The following is a 15,172-nucleotide window of genomic DNA, read 5'->3' on the forward strand; positions in this document are numbered from 1 at the left end:
ATCTCCAACACCAGCACACTGAGCACAGGGGCCCCCCAGGGCTGTGTACTCAGGCAACTGCTGTTCACTCTGCTGACTCATGACTGCTGCAACATACAGCTTGAACCATATCATCAAGTTTGCCGATGACACGACCGTGATGGGTCTCATCAGCAAGAACAAAGAGTCGGCTTACAGAGAGGAGGTGCAGCGGCTAACAGACTGGTGCAGTGCCACAACCTGTCTCTGAATGTGAACAAAACAAAAGAGATGGTTGCTGACTTCAGGAGGGCACAGAGCGACCACCCTCCACTGAACATTGACGGCTCCTTGGTAGAGATCGTTAACAGCACCAAATTTCTTGGTGTTCACCTGACGGAGAATCTCACCTGGTCCCTCAACACCAGCTCCATAGCAAAGAAAGCCCAGCAGCGTCTCTACTTTCTGCGAAGGCTGAGGAAAGTCCATCTCCCAACCCCATTCTCACCACATTCTACAGAGCTTGCATTGAGAGCATCCTGAGCAGCTGCATCACTGCCTGGTTCAGAAATTGCACCATCTCGGATTGCAAGACCCTGCAGCAGATAGTGAGGTCAGCTGAGAAGATCATCAGGGTCTCTCTTCCTGCTATTACAGACATTTACACTACATGCTGCATCCGCAAAGCAAACAGCATTATGAAGAATGCCATGCACCCCTCATACAAACTCATCTCTCTCCTGTCATCTAGGAAAAGGCACCAGAGCATTCAGGCTCTCACGACAAGACTATGTAACAGTTTCTTCCCACAAGCCATCAGACTCCTCAATACCCAGAGTCTGGACTGACACCAACTCACTGCCCTCTACTGTGCCTATTGTCTTGTTTATTATTTATTGTAATGCCTGCACTGTTTTGTGCACTTTATGCAGTCCTGGGTAGGTCTGTAGTCTAGTGTAGTTTTTTAGTTTTGTTTTACATAGTTCAGTGTAGTTTTTGTATTGTTTCATGTAGAACCATGGTCCTGAAAAACATTGTCTCATTTTTACTATGTACTGTACCAGCAGTTATGGTCGAAATGACAATAAAAGTGACTTGACTTGAGTTGATAAAAGCAAGGATGTAATGTTGAGGTTTATAAGCACAGGTGAGGCCTCACTTGGAGTATTGTGAGCAGTTTTGGGCCCCTTATCTCCGAAAGGATGTGCTGAAACTGTAGAGTGTTCAAAGGAGGTTCACAAAAATGATTCTGGGATGAAATGGCTTGTCACATGTAGAGTGTTTGATGGCTCTGGGCCTGTATTTGCTTTAATTCAGAAGAGTGAGGAATGACCTGATTGAAACCTATTGAACTGTAAAAGGCCTTGATAGAGTGGATGTAGAGAGGATATTCCCTATGGTCAGAGAGTCTAAGACCAGTGGACACAGCCTCAAAATAGAGGGACATCCTTTTAGAACGGAGATGAGGAGGAATTCCTTCAGCCAGAGAGTGGTGAATCTGTGGAATTCATTGCCACGGGCAGCTGTGGAGGCCAAGTCATTGGGTATATTTAAGGCAGAGGTTGATAGATTTTGGATTGGTCAGGGCATGAAGAGATACAGGGGGAAGGCAGGGGATTAGGACGGAGAGGAAAATTGGATCAGCCATGATTGAATGGCAGAACAGGCTCAATGGTCCAAAGGGCCTAATTCTGCTCCTATATCTTATGGTCTTACCCCTATTAATATTTCTTGTTTTCTGATGTATAGGTTTTGTTTCTTAGATAGTATTTTCCTTTTTTTATCCCTGGGCCAGCAGACCACTGAGGACGAGAGCTGGTGCCCCCACCTTCACCGCCACCTGTCCACCAGGTCAGCAGGTTCCAGGATTGCTGTTCTATGCAGTTAGGAGGCACAATAGCTGGTGACCCCCTAAGCATGCAAATTGGTGAGATCAGAGTTCAAGACCTAGTGTTCAGTGTCCTCATGGGCAAATTCTAGGGTTGATACAGAAATCGAAGTCTGTAGGGTCAATCAGAAGTCCAGAAGTTTGCTGAAGCCTGGGTTTACAAGTCAACTGGGGAAGCTCAATCCAAACGTTCGCACATCCTTGAGTCCGCTGGAGGCTGAAGACCAGCTGTCCTGGGGTTGGAGGATGCCTATGTGCTTTGGTGGGTGGGTGTGAGGAAAGGGGTTTGTTTTCCTGTTGTTGCTTTGTCGCATACTGTGTTTAGTTTTGTTGTCTTCTGTGTCGTTCTGCCAAGTATTGTGGGCATGTTACAGTGTGTTTTGTATTGTTCTGCCAAGCATTGTGGCCTGCTACAGTGTGTCTTGTGTCATTTGGCAAGCATTGTGGGCATGCTACAGTGTGTTTTGTATTGTTCTGCCAAGCTTTGTGGGCATGCTATGTTCGTGCTGGAATGTGTGGTTGTTGTTCATGCAAACAATGCATTTCACTGGATGTTTCAATGTTTCATAAATAAATGAATTTGAATCTAATATTGAACAATTTAGCATGTTGTTCTAGAAATTTCTCCAAGTATGGTTCTGGATATGAGGTGGTTTTCCAATTAATCTTTTCCAATTAATTTCTGAGTATTTTTCCCAGAAGTTTTTGGTCTACAAAGTAAGTAGACATTCTGAATGAGGATTTCTCCTTTAACTTTTGTAAGAATCTAGTCCCTGCATAAAAAATTAAAACAATTTGAAAATACACGATTCATTCAGGACTGGTGTGAATGTGTGGTTGATTGTTGATGTGGACTCAATGGGGTAGAGGGCCTGTTTCTGTGCTTAATGTCTTCTGAGTCTCTATTAAGTGTACTCTTTTCTGATGGCATCTTGCTGAAGGACTTAATATACTGTTAGTGGCTGCATCAGTATCCATGTCAATGCACCATTTCTTTGTGTTTAAATTGCTGCCTTTCCCCGCAGCATGTGGATTGTTTAATATTTTCTCTTCAGGCTGCTTCAATATTTTACAGACTTCTTTGTGCCTTTCTATTGTAAGAATCCCCCTTCTTTGCCAGACCCATACCCTGCACCCAGTTCAACAAAGCTGTGCTTCCTATTTCCTGTCCAAAGCCTACCCACCCATCACTTTTCAGTTTCAATCATGTTTAAATCTTTTTTATGGTCTATCCCAATTTCTCCAAAGTGATGTATCTGTGCAGGTTTCTAACAATCCTCCTCTCCTCCGACTCTGGCTTCTAGCCATCTGTCTTCAACCACATAAGCTTCAGTTCTCAATGATGCCCTTCTAAACATTCATTAAGTCCTTTTTCGAAGTTTCCTCTCTTTGACCAGAATTTTGGCTTTATTTTCTGATGTTGTTCTTCTGACTTGCTGTGTATATTTCAAATCTTTGAATATTGACCAGCTTTTACCTCTCCCCTGACTTGAAGTAGATAGTGTTTTAATTAATTTTCCTTTATCCTCCTGAGTCTTGATTCAGTAATTAACCCTGAGTTTCCTTGTCACTAAGCATCTGTATCATGTCTGCAGTGAATTTATCAATATTGTATTGCTTCCAGAAGCTTAATATAGAGTGTTTTCCATGGAACTGTATCCATTTGTAGTCTTGAAGTAAAAGGTGAGATGGATATTCACTGTTCTTGGTGTTTTGGTTAAGCTTGCATTCTAAGTAACAGCTGCCATTTGAAACATCACGAACAATTGTAAGTAAACTTTCAACTATATTGCTTGGTTTAATTTCTGGTTATAAATGGAAGTCAGTCTTCAGTTCTAAAAACGTAAATGGAAAGCCACTTGAAGTTAAAAAAACACTCTCTATAGAATAGCTTTGTAAATGGGCTCTGTATCTTGAAGGTGCTCTATCTGTAAAGAGTCACTGCACCTGCTTTATTATCACTCAAGAGTAGAATATAGGACAATGGGTTATTTAATTTTGGTTGTTTTAAACAGACGTTGACAGTTCAAGGAAGGAAAACAGATGGATAATTTAATTTCGCCTATCGACAACTAATGTGTTTATAGTTGTTATATGTACTCAGAAGTTAGTTTTAAAGCATTAATAGTAGCTAGCTAAGATCTATGTCACCAAAAATACTTTTAAACCATTTGTTTTAAAAGGATATCTAAGCAAGTAGATAGTGAAGTCTATTGAGTACATAGATGCTTGTGAAGTCACTCAAGTGTGAAAGGATATAAATGAATAGAGCAGTTCAAACTTATTAGAAATGGGATAAAAACCATCAAGAAGCCATGAAAGAAACAAGGGGTGAATCCATTCCTCCAGCTTCAGTTTCTGCAACAGGCAACTTGTTTGTCTACATCTTTGATATGTCTTTTCAGTCTATAGGAATTGTACCTGTGTTTTAGAAATCCACAATCCTTCATGTCTGGGAATTGTTTTGTGCTCTGAGCTTTTGAAAATGGTTTGTGTTTTAGAGATAGTTTGTAATGGGTTAATGTATAAGATAGAAATCCTCTGTGAGTTTTAAATGTGTTTTAAGAGTGTTGATTGGATTTGAACGTGCTTCACTGTGAATACATGAACAGTGTTTTAAACTACTTTGTTAGAAGGAAGTATCTTCTTGATAGGCTGAGGGGACTTACCGCTCGACTAGTGGCTATTGGCAGCTAAACTTGCTGTGGAGAGTAAACAGGGAAGTAAATTAGTCTTTGAAGATTAGTTAGTTACAGTATAATCTCCTTTTGGTGAGACTACTTTTAGCTATTTATATCTGATAAAAAGCAATAGAGTTCTAAACTCTTTGCTTCGGTTTAGAACTTCACGGTCAGCAACCCCAATACTACCAGACAAGACGAGCTTCTTATTTATTTCTAGCCTATAATTTTTCTTTTGTTGAGATGATGAGCTTTATTATGTCACCTGATGCCATTTCTCTTTGAAGTATTTTCCCTTATCGGAAAGACAATGCTAAACACTGATAGAATTCAGGGAATCTGTTCCTGCTGTGACTGACTAATCTTGGTTCACGATAAAAGATTGTAAGGGAAATCTGTTATGCAAGATAATTTGAAAGGTTGTAAGAGGAAACAACATCACAACAAGGCGATCGTTTTTGCAATTCTCCAGTTTTTATTTATTCGACTAGGGATGAGTGGGAATTATACCGGAATTTGTATTGTACAGCAATTTCTGTTAAAGACAAGGCTTACACATGAAAAGCTGCCTCACCTACCAACTGGTCTCAAGAAGCAATTTTGAGAAAAGAGTAAAAATGCTTAAATCCATTCTCAATTTCAGTGACAAATTACAAATAAAACCCAAATATTTTATGCTGGGTTCTTTAATCATGATATTTTGTTTCTGCTTCAGAATGATAGTTCAAGATTAATCATTCCCATCTTCCTTTCTTAGCCTGGAAATGTGAAGGAGATTGATTCAAGAGATGTTTATGGCAAAATAAGTTAAACTGAATGATCTTATGTATGCACTTATACAAAAAATAATAATGTGATTAATGATCATTGAGAGTATTTGAAGAATAAACTGTCCAAATTCAAATGCAGAATCCATATTCTGAGGAAAAAAGACAGTGATTTAGAAATAGTAGAATCCTTTGTAGTGGATCTCCTGTGTTTACCCAGGGAAGAGTTGCCTGTGCTCAGGATGGAGAGCAATTCTCATAATTACACTGATCACTGTGGTTAATCAGGAATGTTGTATTTCAAAAGCTTTGTTCAGTATGACTAAAATTTCAAAGCGTTCGCTGCCCATCTGCTGAAGCACTCCCAGGTTAGGAGTTACGTAGACCTCGGTGGGGTGGGATTATGGACATGGAGCCTAAAATCCATGTAATAGATTCTCCACACTTCAGCAAAGAGCGCAGCATAGCTGCTGTAACAGAGAGCACAATTCAAACAGAAGCAAGCAGCAGGAAAGCAAGTGTTTGCATTCCTAGAGACATGCTATGACCTTAAGAAGTCCCAAAGCACTTCACGGCCAGCTAAGTATTTTTTGAGGCACAATCTCCTTTGTAATATCAGAAATGTGGCAGCTAATTTACACTCTCAAACTTTTCACAAGCAACAATGTGATAATGATTATATAACGGTTTTGAATGAGAGGAAAACGGAAGTGGCAGCACATAAAAGCAAACTTTCAGCTCTTCTTTTCAAAACAATATGGGGTCCTTTAAGTCTATCTCATTTTAAATGGGTGAATGGCAATGCCTTCCCTGAGAGCTATGTTTTATGGCAACCCCAACCAATTCTCGAGGCTTTTTCATCACTGTCAGTACTCGAAGAGTAGCAGGCAGCAAACAGCACCTGGGCCTCAAGCAGATACCATGAAGCTCATGGGTGGCACTTGTAGTATTTTGACAGCTTATATGGTTAAAAAGATTGATTCCCTACTTTCCAATACCTCTCTGATTAGAGATATTGAGCAGCATAAACATAGAACACAGAACATAGAACATTACAATGATACACCAGCTCCTCGGTCCTGATATTTTAACCTCCTCTAAAATCAATCTAATCCTTGCCTGCTACATTCCTTCAACTTTCTGTCACCCATGTGTTTATCTAAGAGTTTCTCAAATGCCCGTAATATATCTGCCTTTACCACCACCCCTGGCAAGGTGTTCCATGCACCCTTCACTCTTTGTATTAAAAAGTTACCTCAGACAAATGCCTTGTACAAATGCCTCCAATCACCTTAAAATTAAACCCCCCTTGTATTAGCCATTTCCACCAGGGGAAAATGTCTCTGGCCATCCGCTCAATCTATGCCTTTTATCATTTTGTACACATCTATCAAATTATCTCTCATCCTCCTTCACTCCAAAGAATTGGAAATTCATTCATAAATGTATTTATTTATTTATGTATCTATCTATTTACTTATTCATTCAGTTACAGCGTGGAATAGGTGCTTCAATGCTGCCCAGCAACCCCCCGATTTACAGGACAATTCACAATGACCAATTAACCTATAAGCTGGTACGTCTTTGGACTGTGGGAGGAAACTGGAGGACCAGGAGGAAGCCCATACATTCCATGGGGAGGATGAACAGACTTTTTACCGATGTCGTTGCAACTGAACTCTGAACTCTGACACCCCAAGCTGTAATACCGTTGTGCTAACCGCTGTACTGCGAAATCATGATTCCTGAAAGAGTTACTATTAAAAGTGTACATTCATAAAACTCCATCTCAGCTGAGATTTTCTGGAAATGATACTGTCTCCAGGAGAGATAATTTTTCTCCTCGCTTAGGGTCTTTTGCCAAGGCTATTGAAACACTGTTTTAAAAGATTATTTTTGAGGAAGCATTCAGATTTCTTAAACATTTCCAGTCACAGCCTTGCTAACATGGCAAAACTTCAATATTTTTCAAAATTGGAAGGCAATGAAGGTGTGCGAGGATCGTGCCAGCAAAATATTGGATACTATCATCAAGGAGCGGCAGTGTAAAGACAGCAAGCTCAAAAAAAGAATAATTCAATCAGCTAAATTGCTTCTTTCTTGTCCAAACCACTGACCGAATTGCTACCCTCACTTTCAGGATAATGGATGGCTGGGAGAAATTGGCTTGCCCTAATTCAATTTTAATTCATAATCTGAAAGTAAATCCTAACTGTACTATGGACATCAACTGAACTTCAGGATTGATTATGCTGTCATAAGCATATTCTATGGCTGTTTGTTCTTTGAAATCTTTGACACACTAAATGGTTTAATATCTTTGATTCCATTGCACTGATTTTGGTACAAATACAGTGAAACAAGTTCAGACAGTGCAGTGGTTCGTTGTCATAGGATACACTATTAAAGAGCATTTCGGAGGACAAACACTTAATGAGAAACAGCTGGCAAATCGTCTGTTGTTTGGCAAGGAGAAAACAGCTACACAGCACATCTGTCCTGCCTCAGTGTTGCATTTTATGTAATATATCTGTATTTGGCAAAGTTACCTTTGTTTAAAAACTTCTGAATTATGTTGGTGATGCCCCTTCAAGAGAAACATGTCTGTTTCATTTTACAAATACCCTTTCATTTTTGCAGTGATCTGGATAAAAACAACATCACTCGCATTTCCAAGACTGACTTTGTTGGACTAAAGAATCTCAGAGTTCTGTAAGTGGAATCCAGCTGGAGTTTAACCTCACACCTTGTTATCTTAGTACTACTGCAATAAAAAAAAGGCTGCTTTTTCTCTTAATAGTCCCCTATTTTTGTGCTGTTATTAATTGTGAGATTCGGTTTGCACAGCTGACCAACAGCATGATGTGCCAAAAGGGTAGGAACTTTTATCAGCTACTGGCTTTGTCAATTGCAAGAGAAAGGTCTTTGAATCTCAAGTGGAAGTGTATAGTGTATAAGCCCCTCCTCCGGAGATGGGTTTGTGCCCACCTGTCCTTGGAGAGGGAACATGCGATCACGATGGGGACATCGGGGGTTTTCCAGGAACGGTGTGCCACTCCACACCCCCCCCCCGCCCCCGGAATTGACTTTTATAGACAGTAATTATCATATTTTAATTAGAATTTGTTCACTCGCTTGTAAAAACATGATGTTTGTATTTTGTGTATTTTTGTGTGAATACACCTTAGTAGTTTTCTTAAAACAAAAGATCTTATGTTAAGGGCCATTGTTTTGCTTCTCCTCACAGGAAATTTCCAGTATAACACAAATGGAAATTTAGAAAGTGAAATCTAGAAATTTAGAAAAATAGTTCTATCTTCTTCATACAGAAGCATGATCCCAGTTATAATGCCCCGACCTTAAATTTATGGAATTCAGGTTGCTGAGTACAGAGTGGGATTCGAACATACGGTTTTCTGGATCTTTTGGTTTACTATTAATCTACATCAAGAGTCTCATGGCTCTCATCAAGAGATCCATATGTTAGGGAACTGGAGCTGCAGCTTAATTAACTTCGTCTGGTCAGGGAGAGTGAGGAATTGATAGAGAGGAGTTACAGGCAGGTGGTCACACCAGGGCCACGGGAGGCAGACAAGTGGGTCATGGTTAGGAGGGGGAAGGGGAAGAGTCAGGTACTAGAGAGTACCCCAGTGGCTGTACCCCTTGACAATAAGTACTCCTGTTTGAGTACTGTTGGGGGAGACAGCCTACCTGGGGAAAGCAACAGTGGCCGTGCCTCCGGCACAGAGTCCGGCCCTGTAGCTCAGAAGGGTAGGGAAAGGAAGAGGAAGGCAGTAGTAACAGGGGACTTGATAGTTAGGAGGTCAGCTACGCAATTCTGTGGATGCAGTCAGGAGACCCGGATGGTAGTTTGCCTCCCTGGTGCCAGGATTCGGGATGATTCTGATCGCGTCCAAGATATCCTGAAGTGGGAGGGTGAGGAGCCAGAGGTCATGGTACATATAGGTACCAATGACATAGGTAGGAAAAAGGAAGAGGTCCTGAAAGGAGAATATAGGGAGTTAGGAAGGGAGTTGAGAAGAAGGACCACAAAGGTAGTAATCTTGGGATTACTGCCTGTGCCCCGCGACAGTGAGTGTAGGAATGGAATGAGGTGGATGATAAATGCGTGGCTGAGGGATTGGAGCAGGGGGCAGGGATTCAAGTTTCTGGATCATTGGGACCTCCTTTGGGGCAGGTGTGTCCTGTACAAAACGGACACTTTGCACTTGAATCCTAGGGGGACCAATATCCTGGCGGGGAGATTTGCTAAGGCTACTGGGGAGACTTTAAACTAGATTGGTTGGGGGGTGGGAATCAAATTGAAGAGTCTAGGAGAGAGGAGGTTAGTTCACAAATAGAGAAAGCTTGTAGACAATGTGTGAGGGAGGATAGGCAGATGATAAAGAAGGGGAGCGCTCAGACCGAAGATGTAGGGGAGAAGGAAGAAAAAGAAGAGAGTAAAGTTGTTTGCATTGTTAGTGATAAACAGAGAGCAAAAGGTGGAGAATTTCTTAAATGCATTTATTTTAACGCTAGGAACATTGTAAGAAAGGTGATGTACTTAGAACATGGATTGATACCTGGAAATATGATGTTGTAGCTATTAGTGAAACATGGTTGCAGGAGGGGTGTGATTAGCAACTAAGTATTTTTGGATTTCGTTGCTTCAGGTGTGATATAATTGGAGGGGCCGGAGGGGGAGGTGTTGCATTGTTTGTCAGAGAAAATATTACAGTGGTGCTCTGGCAGGATAGATCAGAGGGCTCGTCTAGGGAGACTATTTGGGTGGAATTGAGGAATGGGAAAGATGTAATAACACTTATAAGGGTGCATTATAGACCACCTAATGGGGAGTGAGAAATGGAGGAGCAAATTTGTAAGGAGATAGCAGATATTTGTAGTAAACACAGGGTTGTGATTGTGGGAGACTTTAATTTTCCACACATAGTCTGGGAAGCCCATTCTGTAAAAGGGCTGGATGGTTTGGAGTTTGTAATATGTGTGCAGGATAGTTTTTTGTAGCAATACATAGAGGTGCCAACTAGAGAAGGGGGAGTGTTGGATCTCCTGTTAGGGAATGAGATAGGTCAGGTGACGGAGCTATGTGTTGGGGAGCACTTCGGGTCCAATGATCACAATGCCATTAGTTTCAATATAATTATGGAGAAGGATAGGTCTGGACCCAGGGTTGAGATTTTTGATTGGAGAAAGGCTAACTTTGAGGAGATGTGAAAGGATTTAGAAGGAGTGGATTGGGACAATTTGTTTTATGGGAAGGATGTAATAGGGAAATGGAAGTTATTTAAAGGTGAAATTTTAAGGGTACAGAATCTTTATGTTCCTGTTAGGTTAAAAGTTTGAGAGAGCCATGGTTTTCAAGGGATATTGGAAACTTGGCTCGGAGAAAGAGAGACATCTATAATAAATATAGGCAGCATGGAGTAAATGGGGTGCTCGAGGAATATAAAGAATGTAAAAAGAATCTTAAGAAAGAAATTAGAAAAGCTAAAAGAAGATATGAGTTTGCTTTGGCAAGTAAAGTGAAAATAAATCCGAAGGGTTTCTACAGTTATATTAATAGCAAAAGGATAGTGAGGGATAAAATTGGTCCCTTAGAGAATCAGAGGGAGATTTTGAACAATTTCTTTTCTTTGGTATTCACTAAGGAAAAGGATATTGAATTGTGTTAGGTAAGGGAAACTAGTAGGGTAGTTATGGAAACTATGACAATTAAAGAAGAGGAAGTACTGGCGCTTTTAAAGAATATAAAAGTGGATAAGTTTCCAGATCCTGACAGGATATTCCCTAAGACCTTGAGGGAAGTTAGTGTAGAAATAGCAGGGGCTCTGACAGAAGTATTTTAAATGTCATTAGAAATGGGGATGGTGCCGGAGGGTTAGCATTTTGCTCATGTGGTTCCATTGTTTAAAAAGGGTTCTAAGAGTAAACCTAGCAATTATCGGCCTGTAAGTTTGATGTCAGTGGTGGGTAAATTAATGGAGAGTATTCTTAGAGATGGTATACATAATTATCTGAATAGACAGGGTCTGATTAGGAACAGTCAACATAGATTTGTGCATGGGAGGTCATGGTTGACAAATCTTATTGAATTTTTTGAAGAGGTTACTAGGATGGTCTGCATCCCAGAGTGCTTAAGGAAGTTGCCCAAGAAATAGTGGATGCATTAGTGATAATTTTTCAAAACTCCTTAGATTCTGGATTAGTTCCTGATGATTGGAGGGTGGCTAATGTAACCCCACTTTTTAAAAAAGGAGGGAGAGAGAAACTGAGGAATTATAGACCGGTTAGTTTGACATCGGTGGTGGGGAAAATGCTAGAGTTGGTTATCAAAGATGTGATAACAGCACATTTGGAAAAGGGTGAAATCATCGGACAAAGTCAGCATGGATTTGTGAAAGGAAAATCATGTCTGACGAATCTTATAGAATTTTTTGAAGATGTAACTAGTAGAGTGGATAGGGGAGAGCCAGTGGATGTGGTAGATTTAGATTTTCAAAAGGCTTTTGACAAGGTCCCACACAGGAGATTAGTGTGCAAACTTAAAGCATACGGTATTGGGGGTATGGTATTGATGTGGATAGAGAACTGGTTGGCAACAGGAAGCAAAGAGTGGGAGTAAATGGGACCTTTTCAGAATGGCAGGCAGTGACTAGTGGGTACCGCAAGGCTCAGTGCTGGGACCCCAGTTGTTTACAATAAATATTAATGATTTAGACGAGGGAATTAAATGCAGCATCTCCAAGTTTGCGGATGATACGAAGCTGGTGTGTTAGCTGTGAGGAGGATGCTAAGAGGGTGTAGGGTGACTTGGATAGGTTAGGTGAGTGGGCAAATTCATGGCAGATGCAATTTAATGTGGATAAATGTGAGGTTATCCACTTTGGTTGCAAGAACAGGAAAACAGATTATTATCTGAACGGTGGCCGATTAGGAAAAGGGGAGGTGCAACAAGACCTGGGTGTCATTGTACACCGGTCATTGAAGGTGGGCATGCAGGTACAGCAGGCGGTGAAAAAGGTAAATGGTATGTTGGCATTCATAGCAAAAGGATTTGAGTACAGGAGCAGGGAGGTTCTACTGCAGTTGGACAAGGCCTTGGTGAGACCGCACCTAGAATATTGTGTGCAGTTCTGGTCCCCTAATCTGAGGAAAGACATTCTTGCCATAGAGGGAGTACAGAGAAGGTTCACCAGATTGATTCTTGGGATGGTAGGACTTTCATATGAAGAAAGACTGGATCGACTAGGCTTATACTCACTGGAATTTAGAAGATTGAGGGGGGATCTTATTGAAACCTACAAAATTCTAAAGGGATTGGACAGGCTAGATGCAGGAAGATTGATGTTGGGGAAGTCCAGAATGAGGGGTCACAGTTTAAGGATAAAGGGGAAGCCTTTTAGGACCGAGATGAGGAAAAACTTCTTCACACAGAGAGTGGTGAATCTGTGGAATTCTCTGCCACAGGAAACAGTTGAGGCCGGTTCATTGGCTATATTTAAGAGGAAGTTAGATATGGCCCCTGTGGCTAAAGGGATCAGGGGGTACGGAAAGAAAGCAGGTACAGGGTTCTGAGTTGGATGATCAGCCATGATCATACTGAATGGCAGTGCAGGCTCGAAGGGCCGAATTTTTCTATGAAAGTTGACGAGGGTAAAGCATTGGATGTTGTCTATATGGATTTCAGTAAGGCCTTTGACAAGGTTCTGCACGGAAGATTAGTTAGGAAGGTTCAATCGTTAGGTATTAATATTGAAGTAGAAAAATGGATTCAACAATGGCTGGATGGGAGATGCGAGAGAGTAGTGGTGGATAACTGTTTGTCAGGTTGGAGGCTGGTGACTAATGGTGTGCTTCAGGGATCGGAACTGGGTCCAATGTTGTTTGTCATATACATTAATGATCTGGATGATGCACTGGTAAATTGGATTAGTAAGTATGCAGATGATACTAAGATAGGTGGCATTGTGGATAATGAATTAGGTTTTCAAAGCTTGCAGAGAGATTTAGGCCAGTTAGAAGAGTGGGCTGAAAGATGACAATGGAGTTTAATGCTGATAAGTGTGTGAGGTACTACATTTTGCTAGGACTAATCAAAATAGGACATACATGGTAAATGGTAGGGCATTGAGGAATGCAGTAGAACAGAGTGATCTAGGAATAATGGTGCATAGTTCCCTGAAGGTGGAATCTCATGTGGATACGGTGGTGAAGAAAGCTTTTGGTATGCTGGCCTTTATAAATAAGACCATTGAGTATAGGAGTTGGGATGTAATGTTAAAATTGTACAAGGCATTAGTGAGGCCAAATTTGGAGTATTGTGTACAGTTCTGGTCACCAAATTATAGGAAAGATGTCAACAAAATAGGGGGTACAGAGGAGATTTACTAGAATGTTACCTGGGTTTCAGCACCTAAGTTACAGGGAAAGGTTGAACAAGTTAGGTCTTTATTCTTTGGAGCGTAGAAGGTTGAGAGGGGACTTGATAGGGGTATTTAAAATTATGAGGGGGATAGATAAATTTGACGTGGATAGGCTTTTTCCATTGAGAGTAGGGAAGATTCAAACAAGAGGACATGAGTTGAGAGTTAGGGGGCAAAAGTTTAGGGGTAACACAAGGGGTAACTTCTTTACTCAGAGAGTGGTAGCTGTGTGGAACAAGCTTCCAGTAGAAGTGGTAGAGGCAGGTTCGATATTGTCATTTTTTAAAAAATTGGATAGGTATATGGACAGGAAAGGAATGGAGGGTTATGGGCTGAGTGCAGGTCAGTGGGACTAGATGAGAGTAAGCTTTTGGCATGGACTAGAAGGGTTGAGATGGCCTGTTTCCATGCTGTAATTGTTATATGGTTATAGTCTTGCTAACTAACAGCATAATGATATTAATCATTTAAATTGGTAATCATTACATCCTTTTGGAAAAGAACATAAATAAATAAAACTCTAATCATTGCATAAAAACACAAAATGCTGGCAGAACTCAGCAGACCAGACAGCATCTATGGGAGGAGGTAGTGATGACGTTTTGGGCCGAAACCCTTCATCAGGTGATAGATGCTGTCTGGCCTGCTGAGTTCTGCCAGCATTTTGTGTTTTTATTTATTTCCTGCATCTGCAGATTCACTCGTCTTGCCACTAATCATTGCATATTTTGTTCTGCAGGCACCTTGAGGAGAATCAGATCAGCATCATTGAAAGAGGAGCTTTCCAGGATCTGAAGCAGTTAGAAAGACTGTAAGTTACTTTGCCCAGCCTCAGTCATGAACTTCCCCTTGACATATACTTCATAGCTTACACTAAACTTTTCAACTCCTTGTATGTCCTCAAGCGTTCATTCCTGAGGTAGGGAAGGTAGTCGGAGATGCTGCTGAAGGTCTGGGGAATGAAGTATGTGCTAGAGTTTACTAGACTAATTGTGCTCATGTCACAGCAAACTCTGAACAACCCACAGGGCTTCTCTAGTCTCTGCTATCCATGCTCAGAATCTCATTCTTGTGTGATTGACTTTATGCTTGTTGCTGCTTCATACACCAGTGTGAATCTTCAGTATATATCTACATCCTCCCCCCACCCCCCTGTTACGTTAGTCTCCGTGACCTAGGCCATTGCAACCCATTGATGTCCTTTTAACGCTATCTTACCAAGTAATCCACTTCTTCCACAGACTGATTTATTGATTGATTTTCACTGGTAAGTGTGTTCTTCATGGTTTTTTGTGATATTTGTTGTCAAATATAACCAAACTTTAAGGTAAGTGAGAAATTGGTCTTAAATGGAAGTTCAGCTGCAATTCTGTTTAAAATTTCGCTATGCTCTGTTCTTGTCATCAGGTCTAGGAATAGCTTAAGTTAGAAAAA

At 40.9% G+C, this 15,172-nt stretch overlaps 1 protein-coding gene across 1 annotated transcript in view; it reads left to right on the forward strand.

Annotated features, from left to right (window-relative positions):
* Nucleotides 1-15,172, forward strand: part of LOC140739492 (slit homolog 3 protein-like) — a 611,537-nt gene that overhangs the window by 47,464 nt on the left and 548,901 nt on the right. Inside the window, exons 2-3 of the mRNA XM_073067845.1 lie at nucleotides 7,935-8,006; nucleotides 14,478-14,549. Of these exons, the coding sequence (XP_072923946.1) occupies nucleotides 7,935-8,006; nucleotides 14,478-14,549 (144 nt within the window). The remainder of the gene's footprint in view (nucleotides 1-7,934; nucleotides 8,007-14,477; nucleotides 14,550-15,172) is intronic.

This window comes from Hemitrygon akajei, chromosome 15 (assembly GCF_048418815.1).
Source record: "Hemitrygon akajei chromosome 15, sHemAka1.3, whole genome shotgun sequence".
NCBI classification, from domain to species: domain Eukaryota; kingdom Metazoa; phylum Chordata; class Chondrichthyes; order Myliobatiformes; family Dasyatidae; genus Hemitrygon; species Hemitrygon akajei.